The 20,809-nt window shown below is 41.1% G+C and overlaps 1 protein-coding gene across 2 annotated transcripts in view; it reads left to right on the top strand.

Annotated features, from left to right (window-relative positions):
- caln1 (calneuron 1) overlaps positions 1-20,809 on the top strand; it is an 89,804-nt gene that overhangs the window by 62,418 nt on the left and 6,577 nt on the right. For both annotated transcript variants that reach the window (XM_072692243.1, XM_072692242.1), the window contains exon 5: positions 15,020-15,176. In XM_072692243.1, coding sequence (XP_072548344.1) covers positions 15,020-15,176 — 157 coding nt within the window. The remainder of the gene's footprint in view (positions 1-15,019; positions 15,177-20,809) is intronic.

Consider the following 20,809-nt stretch of genomic DNA (forward strand, 5'->3'; position numbering starts at 1 on the left):
CTGTAGCCTACAGTCCATCTGGACGGATAGCAGCTGAGGCGCTGGGAATTTGCATGCATGGGACGGCGGTACTGTCTTCAGTGTCATGGGCTGCATGCATATGATAGCGAGGGAGTAGATTTTAATTTCAGATATGGAAATAGGGCGGTGTGGGGACCGGCTCTCACGCTGGACTGAGAAACATAAAAGCCGAAGAGCGCCAGACACATGCTGTGTTCAGCGGTTTCGGTTCTAGTGTAACATCAGGCGTGTGATACTCACAGATCCAGTGACTGTCCAAAAATGACCGTGTACTGATTGAATTTAATGAGTGACTCGACTCTGGAGCTTCAGCTCATGCAGTTAAAAGGGAGAGGTTCCTTGTTGCTGATGGATTCACGATTCATGTTTATTAATAGCTAATGGGATGACTGCTCGCTGGTTCCAATGTATGCTCTTTGAAACTTGTGTGAGCTGCACCAACTTAAGGAGCTTTGCGTTGCCTGGAGGAACTCAAGTCTTTGAACAGTTCCAGCTCTGTTTTTTGTGACACTACAGAGAAAAACTCATGGGCTTGTGTGAATTTATAGTGTAGCGTCCGCAACTCTGCTTGTGTGCAAGAGACTCTGTGCCGCTGTGCTGATTAAGCTTAGGGCCTCTTTTGCATACGGTCACGGTGGATGTATAGCTAGCCGCTTATCGAGTGGTTTCTAAATAGCTGACGTGTTGTTGATTACTGTAAATAGTTACAGGAGGTTTGGGGTGTTGTTATATGTATGCATGTTCACCATACACACATTATGGACTTATTTACATTTACATTTACATTTACGGCATTTAGCAGACGCTCTTATCCAGAGCGACTTACAAAGTGCTTTGCTATTTACCCAAGAAAAACCTCAGCTAGTTAGAATAGACCAATAAATCAAAGGATACCTCCAAGCTTAGACATTACTAAACACAAGACAATAAGGTGACCATAGTACTCTAATCGTCCAAGTACTCTCTGAAGAGGTGAGTCTTCAGTCTGGGTTTGAAGACAGCGAGCGACTCGGCCGTTCGGACACCCAGGGGAAGCTCGTTCCACCACTTTGGTGCCAGGACAGAAAAAAGCCTGGACGCTTGTCTTCCGCGGATTTTGAGGGATGGCGGGTCGAGCCGAGCCGTACTTGAAGCTCGAAGGGCTCTAGGTGCGGATCGGCTTTTGACCATTGCCATCAAGTACGGAGGGGCTCATTCTTGACTTTGTAGGCCAGCGTCAGGGTTTTGAATCTGATGCGGGCAGCTACAGGAAGCCAGTGAAGAGAACGCAGCAGTGGAGTGATATGGCTGAATTTAGGGACATTTAAGACGACCCGTGCCGCTGCATTCTGGATGAGTTGCAGGGGCCTGATGGTGCGCAGAGGAAGACCAGCCAGAAGAGAGTTGCAGTAGTCAAGTCTTGAAGTGACGAGAGACTGAACGAGCACCTGGGCGACTCTGTAGAGAGGAAGGGTCGAATTCTCCGGATGTTGTATAGGAGAAATCTGCAGGACCGAGTTACGTTTGCAACATGACTTGAGAACGATAACTGATCATCCATGACTACACCAAGGCTTCGGGCTTCTGTAGAAGGAGTGACCAGTGAGTTCTCAAAGGTGATGGCAAGATCGTTTTTTTGTCCAGCAGTTCCCGGGATGTACAGCAGCTCCGTCTTGCTGGGGTTGAGTTTGAGGTGGTGAGTCGCCATCCAAGAAGAGACGTCAGCGAGGCATGCTGAGATGCATGGATTATTGGACTTATTGGATTATTGGATTATGCAATCGAAAAAGCTGTAAGATATCCCAATGATGACATCACACACTATAAAGTATGATTAAAATAGTGCATCTGTGCAAAAAGTAATGTAATCACTTCTGAACGTACTTTTCTGTAACAGCTAACAGCCATGCATTGGCTAGGCCTGATCCTGCATTCCGTTAGAACTGAGAAATTTCAACTGGAACCACCCCACAAGTCGGATTTCCTGCTTGGAAACGTTAGGAGAGCCTTACCAACCAAGATGGCTGCAGTGCACATCAACTGTAGTAAACGCAGTAGTATTATACAGTGTCTCGTTATATCAGTCATACACTCAGTACTGTCCAACTGGATGCGCAAAGTACTGCATAATGCGTTATCAACTGGCTAACAATGCTAACCTGGGTAAATGCTAAAAAAAAACAATGATACCCTGGGACATAAAAAGTGGGACATATTTTGGTTTCATTCGCAAGTTTGGTTTCATAACTACCAGATTAGGTTTGTGGCCATGAGCCGCTTTACCACAGAAAGGTCATGCTGATTTGCAGTCCAGACTTGAGCGATGGAGGCCCCGTGCTGAGCAGCCCTCTGGATTTGGCGCCTAAATAACAAAGGGAAAGGGCAGAAAAGCACAGAGGGAGAGAGACGGAGGCACAGGAAACCCTGTGAGCAGATGCTCATCCTGATGAGCACATCTGCAGCCTATTTGATATGACAGCACTGTCAGGGCACCCATTTGACACAAGCCATGTGCCTGGGTCGCTTTACACACACTGAGAGAAGGAATAACCTCGGAGATCTGGGCTAATAGCTAAGGCCGGGCTTCTGCTTGTCTCTGACTAATTTTCCGAGTCATGGCTAAATTGGTTGGTTTGTCGATGCCAAAGGGGTAAACGATCCCTCTGAAAAGCTAAAAATCTGATAAGCTGTCAGACGTTCTTATGAATTCTTATAGTGTGAGCAGTGTTGTGACCTCAAATATACAGATTAGTACTGTGATAGACAGCTTACTGTCAACAGTCACCCACATTAGCCCAGCACTGGTTAGGCTAGTCCTGTATTTTCAGCACCAGACAACTCAAGTGCATGTAAACACGTTGATCAGATTACTGATTGTCTGCAGTTATCGTATTTTGTATCGTATGACGTGCATGAAAAGCACTCACTGTTTATTAATAAGGCTCAAACCCAATTCGAATCCAGTTCCCACCCACTCGCTAGAACTCCATCATTATACAACGCTAACAGTGCTGAGATGATGAAGGCTAGCATGTTCTTCCTTTGAGTCACATGACGCCAGCCAACCGCATGTTTTCAAACAGCCGCTAACACAACGTCACTACACAACCGAACATGCTTACAGACACTCATACTGAGTGATGGGGGAGAGGGAGGGCCATTCTACCCACCCAGAACGTGTAACGTAAACTGATAAGGAGCTCATTCAGTGTAGAAACAGAGTGGCTATTAGGCCTAAGATGGTGCAACAGTCTAAGCGTTGGCCCTGTTGTTGGAAGATAGTGAATTCTATCCCCAGTGAGGTCATCAGTCAGCCATAGTTGGTGCTGGTTTACCCTTGTCAGCTTGAATCTGGGCCCTTGAACTGCTTGTATGATCCACTTCGTACCCTTGCTTCTTAAATGAGTAGGGTCCAGCATTTTCCCTAAATGCTAATTAGCAAGACACTGTCCTCCACAGTGTCTCCATCTGTTTTCACACTTCATCTAAAAGAAAGGTCACCAGTTGTTAGTGTTCTTAGTGCGCCTTAGTGCGCCATAGTCCCATTGTGTATGATGTCATGATCTGGTTGTTTTGTAAAGTACATAGCGCCATTCGTTTTGTCCTCCTCCTCTGTAGAACAGGACGAGGGAACACAAGCAGCGGCCTCGCGCTACTCAGTGCAGTGGGATGTCAGCGCTTTCTCTCTCTCCCTGACAGCAGGGTTATTAGCACATGATATGCTAATGCCTTCGCTTTTATTAACGAGACGCTCTTTGACATGTTGGTAAGCTTTGATAATAGAGCCATAAATTATAGCTTTGAGAGAGCGGAGGGGAACGTGTTGCATAATGGTGGCTGTTAAGAGATTGGGATCAATACTGTTGCTGAGCTGCTGCTTGGACAACAAGGGCATGTCACTCACTCTTATCCAGGCTTTAGCCATGCAGCCTGACACACCATAAGTCTTGTTCTTATCAGATGAACATGTTCCTCACACATCAATTTCATAGACACGCCTATTCAAGTTTTAGATGTGCGGTGAACTCTGAAAAACTGTCCAGCGGGGTCAAGAATCTATTGGCGTCGTTGCAGTGTTTAGTGTTCCCCTTCATTTAATTATATTTGTGACCTTGGCTGGATCTGCTTTAGATAGTATAAGGAAGAAACCATCAGAGAAGGCAAAATCCAAAAGAGTACAACTCACTGTTTTTAATTATTTTACCCCTAATTTTCTCTGCAATTTCATTATTACCAATTCCCACCCGCTAACTAGGACTCCCTCTACCAGTAGGAATGGGAGGGTGATGCCTAGAACCTGCTTCCTCCAAGTCACGTCAACGATGTTAACTGTCAGTTCTATCGTGTCAAATAATTATGTTTTGATGAAGGAGCCAGTTTTTTAGATGGCTGCACCATTGCATCAGTCTTGAGCCTGATTGTCCCTCTACAATTCCAGGATCCATGTTTGAGCAGTTTGGCCACAATGAACAGAGCTATTTTTTGAGGAGGTAATCACTGTTAAGCCTGGTGGTGGCAGCATCATGCTCTGGTGCTATTCTGCCAGTAGAGCTGTGATAAGATGCACAAAGTGGATGGAATAATGAGAAAGATGGAGAACTCCCACAGATATTGGCTACATAACCATCCGCTAGACAATTGAAACTTGGACACAGTTATGTGTTCCAGCAGGATAATGATCCCAAACACACATCAAAGGTGTAGTGGATGAAGCAGGTGAGCATTAAGCTTTTGGAATGGCCTTCCCAAAGTCCTGGAAATAGGTAAACTGTGCTTAATAGTCGAGTCTGTGAAAACCAACACATTTGAACTGAACAGGGCCAGATGTTACATGGGCATGCATAACCGCTCTAGATGATGTTGGCTAGATGTTAACTACTTTAACTGGTGTTAGCTAGATGTTAACTACTCTACATGATGTCTGGATGTTAACTACTTTAGCTGATGTTGGCTAGATGTTAACCGCTCAAACTGCTGTTAGCTAGATGTTAACTACTTTAACTGGTGTTAGCTAGATGTTAACTACTCTACATGATGTCTGGATGTTAACTACTTTAGCTGATGTTGGCTGGATGTTAACTACTTTAACTGGTGTTAGCTAGATGTTAACTACTCTACATGATGTCTGGATGTTAACTACTTTAGCTGATGTTAGCTAGATATTATCTACTCTAGCTGATGTTAGCTAGATGTTAATTACTCTACATGGCATTAGCTAGATGTTAACTACTCTACATAATGTCTGGATGTTAACTACTTTAGCTGATGTTGGCTAGATGTTAACCGCTCAAACTGCTGTTAGCTAGATGTTAACTACTTTAACTGGTGTTAGCTAGATGTTAACTACTCTACATAATGTCTGGATGTTAACTACTTTAGCTGATGTTGGCTAGATGTTAACCGCTCAAACTGCTGTTAGCTAGATGTTAACTACTTTAACTGGTGTTAGCTAGATGTTAACTACTCTACATGATGTCTGGATGTTAACTACTTTAGCTGATGTTGGCTAGATGTTAACTACTTTAACTGGTGTTAGCTAGATGTTAACCACTCTAAGTGATGTCTAGACGTGAACTACTTTAGTTGATGTTGGCTAGATATTATGTCCTCCACCTGATGTTGACTGGAAACTACCTTTCCTAGCTGATGCTAGGCAAATGTAAGCTACTCTAGCTAATGTTGCGTAGACGTTAATTACTCTAGCTGATGTTAAAATCAGTTAGAGGACATAACTAGATGTTATCTAGGCTAGCTGTCGTTGGCTAGATGTTATCTACTCTAGCTGACATTAGCTTGATGTTAATTGCTTTATCGGATGTCAACTAAATATTACTCTCAGCTACTCTAGCTGATGCTAACTCAGTTCATATAAAATAGTGAAGTGTATTGTTCTCACAAGCTTAACAAGTGGAGAAAATAAGGAGTCTACATCAGCATCCAACACTGTACCAGTAGCACTGTTAGTTCATTAGCTCCTCGGACGAGGAATCCGTCGTTACCTACCGATTCTCGTTTCATTTGTCTGTCTGTCAGGGTCTTTTAAGAAAAGTTGGTTCACCTGGGAGGCGCCAATCTTGCTCAGGACCCTCTATAATCCACTCTTTCCTGCGTATTATGTTTGAATGGAATCGTCCATAAAAGCTTAATACATAAAAGCTTCAGACCATCTATGTGTTTTCAGACTGGGAATCTTTAAAAATGCCACCTGGCGTTCCCTCTTAATTCTGTTTCTGGTTGGTTGCTCTTAGTAATAGCGTGGAGCTGTGATGCAGGCTGGCCTGCTAAATAGCTTCTGGAGAAGGAGAAGTTTCTGTGTCTCAGAGGACCAAAAGCTCAGCGCTGGCCCAGAGAATGATGGAGTGTGTGTTTTCCTCAGGTGATCATTGCTGCTTTGTATTCCTGTCAGGGCGTCTGCCCAGAGGTGTCAGTCCTTGTCTTGGACCAGTAGCCAGTGCAAGAGTGGTGGTGCTGGCTGCTTTGGGGCTGAGGACCTGTAGAACGCTGTAGAGGTCTGAATGCTGTGTGCTTGGGCCCCCTGAAGTCCAGGCTCTGAGAAGCGACCATAACTTACACTTTATTATACTTCATTCCTGTTCTCCTGAGCGGTGCTGGAGGATGTACAGGGAATAAAATCACACCATGGTCAAACAAGGTCGCACTGCTGGCTGGTAAATGTTATGCAAGAAGGACTCGGGGTTCTGCAGCTATAAAAACGGGCCGAGCATTGATTTATGACTTCCAGCGAGCGTGTGGCTTCAGGGCCTGAAATCTTCATTCTTGAATAGGTGACTTCATTTCAGTAGAAAAAAAACATGATTCTTAAAAATATTGATTTTATGGCAACTTGTTAAATTATTCACAACTTTCCTAATTCTCTCTCTTCTACTGCCCACCCACACATTATTGGTCATATAAAATTATTGTAACTGAATTTTCTTCCCTTATATATTTACAGTTTGAAAATGCAGATTCACTTACATTGTTGGAACAGTTCACAATGTCATTTTCCGTTTTAATTAATAGATGCCATTCATCATGTTGATATGATGAGTGATGGGCCAATCAGAACTAAGATAACATGACTATAAAATAAAATAAAAAGTTACTTTCATTTTATCATCTTCTGATTCTTCCAAAACGTTCCAATGTTGGCCTAAAAAATAATTATTTATTAATTAATTCATATTAAAATGATTTATTTGTGTAACAAGTGATCATTGTTAGCAACTAAGACAACCAACTAATATTTACTTTTTGTCTGAAATGAATGCAGTGCACATTCATTTCTACACATTATCAGAACTACTAGATAAGAGGTGATCAACAGGGGTCCAAGCACTGTGAGCCATTTTGGAGCCAGTAGACACACATCATGGGTGTTGTGATTTAGTCTTTTTAATCTGTGCCATAGCTGGTGATTCAATATGCAATCTCCTGATGATGGGGCCATCGCCTAGATCCAGAAAGTGATTTTTCAAGGGTTTTCATGTCTACCTAAAGCACCCTTACCTAAATTTTTTATTTCACCTTCAAAATTACATATAAAACATAGAAGATAAATGCAAGTTAGTTGCATCTGAGTTATATTTGCAATATTTATAGTCATTATAACACCTACTTTCTATCAACACCGCTGTAAAGTAAGGGTTGGAATCAGTGGAAGTCTCCTTTAAAAGCCGTGGAGGTCCGTTCCCCTTTAAATGTACTGTTTCAGATTTGGGCGATTTGGTTCAGACAGTGACGATATACACATACACAGAGCATGTGGCTGCAGCCAGGCTGTGGGGAGAGTAGCCACAGCTTCCCCGTGCTGCAGTGGCAGGATTCTATTAGCATGTTGGTAATTGATGTTAAGCAGACTAATGCCCAGCGTGAAGCTTGTGTCGATAAACTTCACGCTGTTTTACAGTGACAGCTCAATACAGGCTGATAAGTTGCAGCCCAAGTACCATTAAGCTCGGCGCACAGAACCGTCAATAGTGCACCATGACAGGACATTAGTGTGTGGCTTTTTTTTTTTTTTTTTTTTGTCATATCCTACCATTGACCAGTTAATGTATTCACAACGACTAATGGCACATTAGAAAGCATGTATATGTAGTGCTCAGTTCTGATCTGAATTTTTTTTGTTTGTATTTTTAAACATTAAAAACATTTTAGCATTTTCTAATTTATCAAATGAAGAATAGGCTGAACTAAAATAATGATCCTTTCCATGTAGTCCACGTACACAAACTAAGCTGTAGAAATAGCCTGTTCTGAAATGATTGATTCTATGACATCATAAAAACCAGCACAACAGTGTAGCTCCGCCCATTCACTCAGAACTCATAAGGAGGGCCCTGTTTTCCCCACTGCGCATAGCACGTCGCGATGCTCGTTGCTATCTTACACCCCACTAACAGCCTATCTTCACACCTTCACACCTCCTGCATGGTTTAAATAGCAACAGTGCTTTCGCATATATCTACGCCAATGGGCGTGATGGTCTCGAAATGAGGTGTGTTCTGGTGAATTATCTGGCGTATTGCTGCACAGGAGCTCCACTGACTGAAAACAACCTAGGCAGGCGTCAGCAGTCAAACGTTCGTTGCTATCTTGGCAGTGAATTGTCAACACAGGCACGTGCAGCCCAACATACACTCCCACTTGTTACTCACATATGGACACACAGCAGTGCACAAACCCATAGCAAGTGCTAGTTGGCAGCTGTGCCAACTTTTACATCAACAATAAAGAGAATCCCAAAAAAAAAACATTATTGTAGAAGCGAGACTCTCCACCGCCATTGACATAGCAATAGCAAGTCAGACCGCACCTGGCTCTTAAAGGGGATGGCAAGTGACACCGTGATTGGACCGTTAATTGCACGTTACGGCCAAAACACACCCATCATTCATTAAGAGACGCAAGGCGTACTTTTCCCGTCATTACGATAACAAAGACACCGACACGCCCTAAATCAAACACATCGCAAAATTAAGGCCCGGAGTGTTTCAGTCTGGGCAGATTTTTGAACAAGACACTATACAGGGTGACCAGTTAGAACAGGGGTCATTTACATAGATCAGTCTTAAAGGCCCATGACCAAAAACATTGGTCTCAAGGTAGGAATACTCCCCTGGATAGGGCTTAACAGCAGCAGCCTGTTTAATTCTAAGTGATGCATTTAAATTGGAAAATGTTCATGTAAAATGAATTACGGTCATTTTGTGCATAAACCCACTTAAAGTGGAGCTTTTAAAAATAGAATGCATGAAAAATGTAAGGACAAGGGCCCTGTAACATTTAAAGCTTTCATAACAAGCCCTGCAGCAAAACACATAAACCCACAGCAAGGTCACACAGTTCACTGGCTCACCAATTGTGCTGATGTTTAATGAGTATTGTTACACGGCTAATTCCTGTATTTCTGTGTAGCAACAGGCATCAGCAGCCAACTTTCAGTGGTCTTCAGACTGTGAAATAATGTACTAAATACCTATACATGTCTGTCTGTAAATATTGTATTCACATATTTAGCATTCGTATCCAAAGCAAATTATAGTGTATCCTTTATTGATATCTGAGGTCCAGGTTAAATTATATACAGGTTGAGTTAAAAACTTTTTATGGTTTGAAGGTTTAAATTAGTAACAGTGAAGTTCATGTGAATCTGCTATTTGATTTTTATACACCTCAGATTTTTAAACAGCTGTTTTTCAGGACTGGAATATTTTTATTTATCTATGTGTTGAGATGCAGCAGAAGGTCGCCATCAATATAGATTAGAGACAGAAACAGGCAAATACCTAATTACCGAATGCCAGCACATTACAGATTTTAGGGCTGTAAATCTTTAAAACATAATTTAAGCACAATTACTAGAAAATAATTTGTAATTTATTCGATAAAATAGGCAGAAGCATAAGTCATTTTGGAAAAATGTATTATTTATATATACACAAAAATGTAAAAAAAATAAATGCAATTAAGTTATTTACACAGGAAGGCAAAAAGTAAGTGAACTTCTTTATGCATATGCTCCATGTTTATTTATGTATTTTCTCTATGTAATTCTCTATGTTGTAGTAATACAGTCTCTAAAAATGTAATAATGGCAATAGTTCTGCATGGTCATATCAGCATATTATGATCACTCCTGGATTGGAATGAACTCTGCCTGGGACGTCACAGATGCTGCGTGATAGGGTTTGTTGCACCTATAAATAAGCGAGCACACCAGTCAGTTGTAGCAGAGTGCAAAGCGTTCGTCACAAACAAAGGACGCGATTTCCAGTCCATGCCACAACGTCTCGCCAGTGTCATCCGAGCCAAGGGAGCCAAGGGTAGCCATTGGTAGTCATAATATTCTGATATAACCATGACACCTCTGAGAGCCCTTTGGAAGCTTGTGTTTTCTTGCTTGCTTATAGGATTCCTCAGACTAGTAGAAGACCAACCTACAGGTTCTTACAAGTGAAAGAACTCTATTTTAGTACTACATAGAAACCTTTTTGCTTAGAGAGCAGAGGTGTAATTTGTCTCTCTGATTCACGCTCTGTTGAAGTATCACTGCACTGGAGTCGAACTGTGATAACTGTTAGCTCAATTCTTAAGCCTCAGCTTTATTAAGCCGCTGGATGTTGCAACTCTGTGGAGTGGATGGTTCCATTCACAGGTGGCTGTGCTGCACTCTGTAGTTTAAAACAAAGAACAGATCATACACACAGTCATCATTACAAAGATTAGTCACTGCCTCTAGCTCTGCCGTTCAGCCTTGAAGGTCATTGTGATTTCACAGTTTCCACAGAAGAAAAAGAAAAGTGTAAGACTGGAAAGAAAATGAAGTTCTTTATCTAGCTGCGATGCCACTGACCTCACTCCTGCTTTCACAGTGGGCTAGAGTGCCAGTAGTGTCCCCAAGTAACAGTACTTCTCTAGCCATGGGTCAGCCAAAGGTCACATCAGTGCCCCCGAGGTTTTCTCTGCCTCACCAAAAGCCCAGAGCAATCCCAGATTTGATCTCAGAAGGCCAGGCTGCTTTGCACTGCAAATTCTGGAATTTTTCCAGAGGAAGTACTCATTTTTGCCCGGTAAAGAGAAACGCTGACTTTATTCATGTTGTTGCACAACATATTACATGACTAGAGAGGCTGGAGCTGTGAGACGTTCAGTCACTGGTGTGATGGACGACACTGAATGTGCTAATGTGGGTTAAGTTGATTGCAACATTGGTGTTCAATCAGTCAAACGATGCAATTCTCTTAAATAATGATATTGATATTGACCACCTGCACTAAGCACATTGTCCTGTTGTCTTGATGTATTATTTATATATATTTTTTAATCTATGAGGGAAGGAGGGCGAACTGAGGTATCTAATTACACCATTAACCGTTTGAGTTTCCAGTGTTCGCTAAACCATTATTCACTATTCAAGAAAACATATAGGCCAAATATAGGTCATTTGCTAGTGCGGACCACACCCTGAGGTGAAATAGAAGGGCGGACTTAAATGTTTTTGGCCAGGAGTCCAGGTCTGCTTTTCATGGTCTGCATGTGAAGCCTGGCCCCCCGTTAGAGTGATGGTCCGAAGAAGAGGGAGGAGGCAAGATGGAGGTGGAAACGAAGCTTGTTCGGACAGGGATAGACTGTGAGGTGTTGGTGTATAAAGGGGATGACCTAGAGAAGGGCTTGGTCCTTTTCCCAAGATTGACTTGCATGTATGCATCTCAAAATTACTCTTAAAAGTTAAGCAAGTAAAAGATGACATTCTTTTGAATATTTAATTTTACGTTTTTATTTCCCTATTTTACCATTTTAAAATAACAAAAATGCAAAAGGCCCTAAAGCGAAGATGCAGGGCACCCTGCATGTTTACTACTGGGCAAATATCACAGCTTGTAAATGCCTTTCATAGCCAGCTTAGACTCAAATTTCACCCATTCCACTTTACAAAAGGCTCCTGGTTTGTGATGTTCTTGGCCTGTCTTGTGTGCACTAATCTATTTGAGGTTTTTGCCCAGAGATTTCTAATGATGTTAAGGTTCTTTAGCTTTTTGCCTTTAGCAGACAGTGTGATGTTTACTTCCAGATTTTGCTGGTATTTAATTAAATCCATTCTTCCCTCCACCAGGGAAGTGTTTCTTCAGGTACTGCTTGTAGCATAAGCCCAAATCATGATCAATCCATCCCCATGCTTAACAGTTGGAGAGGTGTTCTTTTCATTAAATTCAGGTGCCGTTTTGCTCCAAACATACCTTCGCTCAAAAAAGTTGTTTTTTTTAACTTCAGGATGTGATATATGTGCAGGTGTCGCTGCACAGTAGAACAGTGCATTACCACTCCAGAGTCTTCAAAATCTGAAGGTCTTTTGCAGTCAAACAACAGTTGGCTTTCTAGGAATCTTGGAGAGAAAACGTCCTGAGATTCCTAGGAGATTGGTTGAGATCCCTTCAAATCCTATGTGTCCTCATATGTGGAACTTCTTTAAGCCATTTAGAAAAGGATGCCAGGGGGCTCGTCATGAAACTGCTTAAGAGAATGCCAAGAGTGCACAAAGCATGGAGAGGGGCTACTCTGAAGAATCTAAAATATAAGATATATAAAAAAAATAGTAAAGAAAGGAAGCACCTTCCTGTGAGTAGGTGTATGCGACCCTTATACGGCTTATAGCTAAACCAATGCAAACTGAAGTCACACTGACACACACTGTACTTTAAACTCAATAATGTTTGAGGTTTAAGTTGAGATACGTTTTCCCCTGTCAATAAAATGACATCAGTGGCACTGTGCATACTGTCTGTAACGGTTTATAGCTTGCATCTTTATTATCTTGCCAGCTATTATAATATCCTGTTGTATCTCCTTATGAGCCCCATAAAACAACAGCTTGGCCCAGCATGCATTTTTCTTACGTGCTACAAAAGCAGACATTGAACTTTTCCTCCGATACTCAGCAGAAGGCCTTCCTCTGCGTGCCCCAGTTTTACTGTGTTGCTGGGAAATTAACACCAACAGTAAAATTCAATTTGCCGCTCTCTGTAGTAGTGCTTCATTTCCCGCCCATAAATGGGCTTGATGATGTTCTGTGTTAACTTGTCACCAGCAGCATCATTTTCTCTCTGTTTCTGAAATGACTGTTTATCCTTTAACCTGACAGCTTCGTAAATAAGGCGTTGCACTGATCCGTCGGCACTGTAATTACCTCTCCTCGAAAAATCAATTCACAAGATGGAGAATGCTTCTGCTATTCTGTAAATATCATGCATGAACACAGTTTTGTACGGGTGACAGGAAAACCTATAAGCAAGATACCGAACAGGTTTAGCAGGAAATGCATAGATTATTTTAGCCCTTTAAAGTCGACTGTGTCATACAGTATTTAATACATATCGGAGGTTTTTAACCCCTTGAACCCTGGATTTATTATTAAGTTATTAACGACTTAGAAACGACTGTTACACTGGAGTGGAATCCCACTGGGTTCTATTTTAGGGCCTATAAAATTCATTATCTATAAAAAAATAATTATTAAATAATGTCTTCTTAATAACAGTAATAAATGCTAATAAATGAAATCAATAATAATTAACGTCAGGAATAAAAAAATATGATCAGATCAGATAGTTTCCTGTCTCCCGTGCATTGCGTGCACAACGAAAATACATTTTTTCATTTGTGGGGAAAAAACATACATTCCTGGGGTAAATATGATATATAATTAAAGTCATATAATTGAAATCTCTTTAAAATAATTGGTCAGAAAGTCAGATAAACACTCCAGTTTTAAATTTCCTAGGAATTATGTGATTATTTGATGGTTCAGGCTTTATGTGTAAATACCACAGCCAATGGTTTTCAGTTTAAGATATTACAAAAATGTATTAATTAATTAATTCCTGGATAAACTGAACTCTGCGTATGTTTGCAGTTATTACCAGTAAGTGATATTCACAGAGCTGGTTAACATTTACATTTGTGGTATTTAGCTGACTGTCATATCCAGAGTGACTTCCAATTAGAATCATGTTACACAGGAAGGAGAATGAAGTGTTAGGAATCTTACCCAAAGTCTTGGTGTAGTGTGGTGTGCTTGTCCAGCTAGGGAATAGGAAAAGCAAAATATTGTTCCTCATCATGCTTCTCCTTTGTCTTTCTTCTTTTTCTTTGTCTTTGTCACCTTTTCTTTCTTCTTTTATCTCTTTTTCTTTTTCCATTTTCTTTCTTTTTTGTCTTTTTTCCTTTTTCTTTTTCCTTTATATTTTTCTCCTTTGTCTCCTTTGATCTTTTTTGTCTCATTTTTCTTTTTTTTCTTTTTATCTTTGTCTTCTTTGTCATTCTTTTTTTGTCTTCTTTTATCTTTGTCTTCTTTTACTTTGACCTTTTTATCTTTCCTTCTTTCTCTTTTTCTTGGTCTTATTTTCTTTGTCTTATTTGTCTTCATCTGCTTTGTCTTCATCTTCTTTGTCTTCTTCATTTCCTTTGTTTTTCCTTTGATTTTCTTGGTCTTCTTTTTCTTCTTATTCTTTGTCTTCTTTTTATCTTTTTCTTCTTTGTATTTTATCTTTGTCTTGTTTTTATTTGTCTTCTTTAATCTTTGTCTTATTTTTTTTCTTTTTCTTCTTCGTCCTTTTTAGCTTTGTCTCCTTTCTTTGTCTTTTTTTAATTTTCTTCTTTGTCTTCTTTTCCTTTGTTTTTCTTAATTGTATTTTCTTTGTCTTTGTCTTTCTTCTTGTCTTCTTTGTCTTAGTTTTCTTTGTCTTCTTTATCTTTATCGTTTTTGTCTTTGTCTTCTTTGTTTTTCTTCTGTCTTTTGTCCTATTAATTTAACCTTCGATGAGTACACCGTGAATATGTTCTTTCAGCACCAGTTTTAATACAAGGGCATCCTGAATTTCTGGCAGATCTCAAAAATTTAAAAACATTATTTTAATCTTCAGGCATTAAAAGTTTGCTGTATTCACAAAGTTGTTTTTTTTTTCAGCCTAGACAGGACACTGTTTGGTCCTGACATTGTTCTGCTCCTGTTTTGCAGTTTGACATGCAGCGGATAACATTGGAGGAGCTCAAGCACATCCTGTTCCATGCCTTCCGGGATCATCTCACGATGAAGGACATCGAAAACATCATCATCAATGAGGAGGAGAGCCTGAATGAGAATTCAGGCAACTGCCAGACAGAGTTCGAAGGAGGTGGGTGTGGCAGGCTTTACTGAGACTTTTTTTGAATACATGCTTAAATGCATTAAATGCTTACTTCTTTGCCAGGAAGCACAGCACATATTCCTTATGGGCCTCGGGTTGAAGATATTACATACCATGTAACTACCACCCTTAATGTTTGTCCGTAGTATGTGCTACTAATTGTACGTTTTTTAAGGGTTTAAGAAGCTATCAGTTATCAACACAATCACAATACTATGTTCTGCAATACTGTATCGATTCTTACAAACACAGTGTCTTGAATATATAGTTTCCATGTAAAGCTTGGTGTCGGACAGTGGTTCATTTTGTGTAGTGTTTAAACCCCGGCTGCTAGATGGCATTGTTCTACTCCGTCTTCGGATCCCCAGTGTTTTTATATGACAGTTTTCCTAAAATTATTATTGTAACCCTTATGTCAGAATATGGATCGTATAACCAGGTTGTTGCCAAAACACAGCCCTGCTATCTTCTGGCTGACCATTCCTACTTATGAAACTGAAACGAATTCCATACATTGTGCTCAGAAGACTGCAGCTTGAGACAGCATATTCCTGAACCTTTTTTCCTGTTATTAAAACATGAGCAGCTAATAAAATGAATGTCCATATTTATGGGTGAGAGACACTCCTTCCCTCTCTTAGGACCAGGTGTTTCAAGCTGAAGGTTCCTCTGGTTTGGAGTCACCCACAAATGTACTACAGTTCATAGGGCTGAAGCAGTTATGTGAAGGGTTTACCAGTTTTCAAAGCCTCATAGCCTCATATCTTCTTGCCCTGAAGGACAGTTGGGGTGAGTGAGTACATTACTAGACTTTACTTATAAAGTTTCTACATGCATTGTGCTTTGAAAGGAAAGGAAATGGACTGAAACTCAGCTCCAGGAACATTCATACCCCCGTCAATGACTCTTAGAAAGGGGAAGTAAACACTGTAAATTTTCTTAACTGTGACGTTTTTCTTCCCCTTTACGATCTTAGTGTTCCTAGTGTGTGATGTAGAAGTGCTGGCCTTCTCTGTGGTTCTCCATGTTTAATGAATAGTAAAGTGACAAATCAGAAAAACACAGTAATCCCTCAACCGAAATGTAGGTGATCAGCCATGATGTCTGGAGTTTGATTTATTTGTTGTGCAGTAAAGCTATGAGGCTAATGTAGATTCCTCCTCGGCTCAGATCTCAAAGAGGGGATTCTGACAGGGTGAAGTTGAGCGTAAACATCTTATTCCAGTTTCCCAACATTCATTAATTTTGATTCAAGGCATCATTAATGCAGAAGCAGTGTTATATGGTTGTTGTAGTCAATGGCTGAGGCTACTGCCCTTTCCCAAATACACCCATCATTCAACCAGACACACTCCATTGACATTCACTCCATCCAGTTTGAAAATGAGTCCCTCTAGTCATCATGTGTCATTTTTTAATGAGGTAACCAATAAAACAAGAGTTAAACTGAACTGGAGTGAAGGCAGGGCTAAACAGCATTTGTTCAAACTTTTTCAGCAAGGATTGGTTAAGTTCCTTGAGAAACAGAGCCCTCAGCGCCAGGTCAGACCCCTCAGCACCGGGTCAGTCACCCCTCAGAGTGGTTTAATGTAGAAGGACGATGCTGTGTCTTATTGCTAGCTGTGGTGTTCAGCACATTCGCTATTCGCGAGATAGTCAGTCAATAAGTGCTAGTCTTCAGTCTGCCCATTCAGAGATAAGAAGTGGCGTTAGCTCCTTTTCTGCTTTGCTAAAGTCCTCACAAGCAGATTCCTAGCGGATCCGACTCAAAGACGCTCCACCGTCTGAACACTGCTGCTTTCCACACTGAGCTCTGTGCGGTGGGAAACAGCATGCTAGGGCCAGACATGCAAGAACACAAATCTTTGCCGTGCTTCGACCAAGACAAACTAGCCATTCGTCCATGTTGGAGGGACCTTCAGACATGTTAACTGCCCTCCTGTTGGCTGTGCTCAACGAAGCCCAATGAAGATTTCTAAAGGAGGTTTTAAAAAAATGGCGAGCGATCTGTTAAACAGTGCAGGCGGACGTTCGATAAAGCCAGCATTCAGAGCCAGACATGACGATGCAGTGACTGTTTGCTGGTCCTCCACTAACACATAAGCAATTAAGACAAGTAAAAACTGTATAATATAAATTAAAGACTACACACACATTAAACCAGAGACATCATTTAAGCTAAGATAAGTAAAAACTATAGACATGCAAGAGATGCATGGCAGTAAAGTTACATGCACTGTGAATCATTGCAAACAGTAGTATGACAAGATCAAGACATGTAATAAATGTAGTGTGTCCGTACAGTTTAGTATAGTTCTATCATGGTGTGTGTGTGTGTATTGGCCTAGGTTCAACCAGTCAGAGTGATGATAAGGGGCAGTGTGCTGATGGAGTTATTCAGAAACCTGATGGCTTGTGGATAGAAACTGTTGGTGAGTCTAGTTGTCCAGGACTGTACACTCCTGTAGCCTCTGCCTGATGGTATGAGGAGGCTGTGCTGGGGGTGGGTGCTGACCCTGATGATGCTGAGTACCCTCCTAATGGCCCTGGTGTGGTAAATGTCCTGTAGCGAGATGGACTGTGCAGTTTTGATCACACGCTGGAGGGCCTTCCTGTCCTGGGCTGTGTAGTTTCCATACCAGACTGTGATGGAGCTGGTAAGGACATTTTCCACTGTGCCCCTTGTAAATGTTGCTAGACATTTTGGCTGGCATGCCAAATTTCCTCAGTCTTCTAAAACAGTATGGTTGCTGCTGGGACTTCTTAATGATTCGGTGTGTGTTGTAAGACCAGGTGAGATCTTTACTGATGTGAACGCCAAGGAATTTCTTCACCATCTCCACCCATGTAGAGTAGTCTATGTATCTGTGTAGACCATTTTATTGAGGTTGGAAACAAGGAGCTGTTTGATTGGGTTCAGTGATATCTGGCTGCAACATCTGCTGATGCTTCTGACGCCACCACACCATGACTTCTGAGGTCATTAGAGGCATAAGGAATCAGGATATCGAAGTATCGCAATATTACGGTTTCCAATACTGTATTGATTCTCAAAAACACATTTTTGATATTTAATAAATTGTTTACATGTAAAGATTGGTCGGAGACAGAGGTTCATTTAGAGCTATGTTTAAAGCCCAACCTTCAGCATATTGATCCATAAACCCTGTATCATAATACATATCAGATCACCGGGATCTTGACAAAACATAGCCTTACAGATCACGTAGATGTCATGTTGTACAATATCCATGAGGCAGGGTCAATGAAAAACGGCAGAAAACTGAGCCAGCTGTAAGGGTGTGAGCTCTTTCCCATTGTCTCAATGCAATTATCATTATTTTACTATATACAGCTCTTTCCAGGTTGCCTAGACAGGTGCCTGAGGGCTCAAAACCTCTCCTAAAAACCCTCCTGGCTAAACTGAAACAGTGTATAGGCCTCCTTCTTATTCCATTATTTGTTTGGATGTCTGCTCTGCATACCTTCAGGATCTACATTAGTGATTTGAATGTGTTTCCAGATGTCTATCTGGGCTTGTGCTCCATCCACTCTCATTTTCCTCTTCAGCCAGAAGCACAGAGCAGTTCTGCAATGATTGAATGGATCTGGATTCTCTAGAGGCTTTCTGTTTTGGCCTTTCCAGAATCTGAAGTAGTTTGTGTATTTGGACCCTGTGGACGTCTCTTATTGATGAGCAGGAGGACCAGACTAATGGCGAAAGGCCATTTGTCACTGCCCTTCCTGTCCCCTCCTCAGTTGCAGCTATCCAGTAGGCCAAAAGTTTAAAGGCCCTGTAAATTTGGAATTTATAGTCATTGACTCATCACAAGGTTTAGCAAAATGGATTGATGCCCAACCCTTCAAGGTTCTTTTTTCAGCTGCCTCAGTTCCTGGCCGAGTGAAACTATGGATATTTTAGACAAGAAGTGTTGTAGAAAACTATATGTCTTGCATATATTCATATATTGTATATATTGGCAAATCAAGAATATATGCATAATTCTTGATTTGCCAATTGTTTTTTTTTTTATAAGATTCAGCCATGGGCTCCAAATGGTTTAGCGGTCTAATGCGCTACAACTAAGGCCCGATGGGGGTCACGATTTTAAAACCCTTTGCCATCAGCAGCCAGAGTCTGAGAGAGCACAATTGTCGTGATCTCTTCTCTCATCACTCTTAAGCGATATAGGCCAGCACAGGTGTCTGTTAGCCGGCACTTTTCTTCCGAGAGTGTCGGCTGCCCAGCAATGCCACATCTGCGGCAGTTTGAAAAGAGGTGGTGGCTGGCTTTGCATGTAAGGAAGGAGACGTGTTAAATCCTTGCACTCCTAGTGTCGGGAGAATTGCTAGTGCCATAGGGGGTTGCAAACAGTTAATTCAGGGACTACCAAATTGGGAGAAAAAGGGGGTGGGGACTAGCCACGTTCATATCATATCATAAGCTATATTTTCAGCATAACTTGAGTATGCTGAAAATATATCAAATATGATTGTTTACTTTCACTTAAGTGTATTTGTGCCTCTAGACTTCTACTTTTAGTGGTTTCTGTATTTCTCTTTTTTAACCTGAACACTTTGAACCCAGTCTTCATGAGCTATAAAAATTAAATTATGTAAATTTAAACATGGAAAGGCAACCAGCTGCGCGTGAATGGGGCTAGGCACAAGCCTTTCTCAGCAGTACTCACGTACAGAAGAGACACATATATACTCCCGGGTACTTGTGTTCACTTATTATCATGCCTCAGTCGTAACCAGGCCATGGATTGACTGCAAGCGGAGAGACTTGCTGACTTGCCGCTGTGCGCCCAGGGAGGATTGGAGTAGGAAAGGATGATCAAGGGCTGAAGCTGCTATGCAATCTGTCTTAGTATCTGTCTGTCTGTCTGTCTATCTATCTATCTATCTATCTATCTATCTGTGTCTGTCAACCTGTCTGTCTGTCTGTCTATCTATCTATCTATCTATCTATCTATGCGTCAGTCAACCTGTCTGTCTGTCTGTCTGTCTGTCTATCTATCTACCTATCTATCTGTCTGTCTGTCTATCTATCTGTGTCTGTCAACCTGTCTGTCTATCTATCCATCTATCTATCCATCTATCTATCTATCTATCTATCTATCTATCTGTCTATCTATCTATCTACCTGTCTATCTATCTATCTATCTATCTATCTATCTATCTATCTGTCTGTCTATCTGTCTGTCTGTCTGTCTATCTGTCTATCTATCTATCTATCTATCTATCTATCTGTCTATCTGTCTGTCTATCTATCTATCTATCTATCTATCTATCTATCTATCTATCTATCTATCTATCTGTGTCTGTCAACCTGTCTGTCTATCTATCTATCTGTCTGTCTGTCTGTCTGTGTCTGTCAACCTGTCTATCTATCTGTCTGTCTGTCTGTGTCTGTCAACCTGTCTATCTATCTGTCTGTCTGTCAACCTGTCTATCTATCTATCTATCTATCTATCTATCTGTGTCTGTCAACCTGTCTGTCTGTCTGTCTGTCTATCTATCTATCTATCTATCTATCTATCTACAGTGAGGAAAATAAGTATTTGAACACCTTGCAACTTTGCAAGTTCTCCCACTTAGAAATCATGGAGTGGTCT

The sequence above is a fragment of the Salminus brasiliensis genome, chromosome 11, assembly GCF_030463535.1.
Source record: "Salminus brasiliensis chromosome 11, fSalBra1.hap2, whole genome shotgun sequence".
NCBI classification, from domain to species: domain Eukaryota; kingdom Metazoa; phylum Chordata; class Actinopteri; order Characiformes; family Bryconidae; genus Salminus; species Salminus brasiliensis.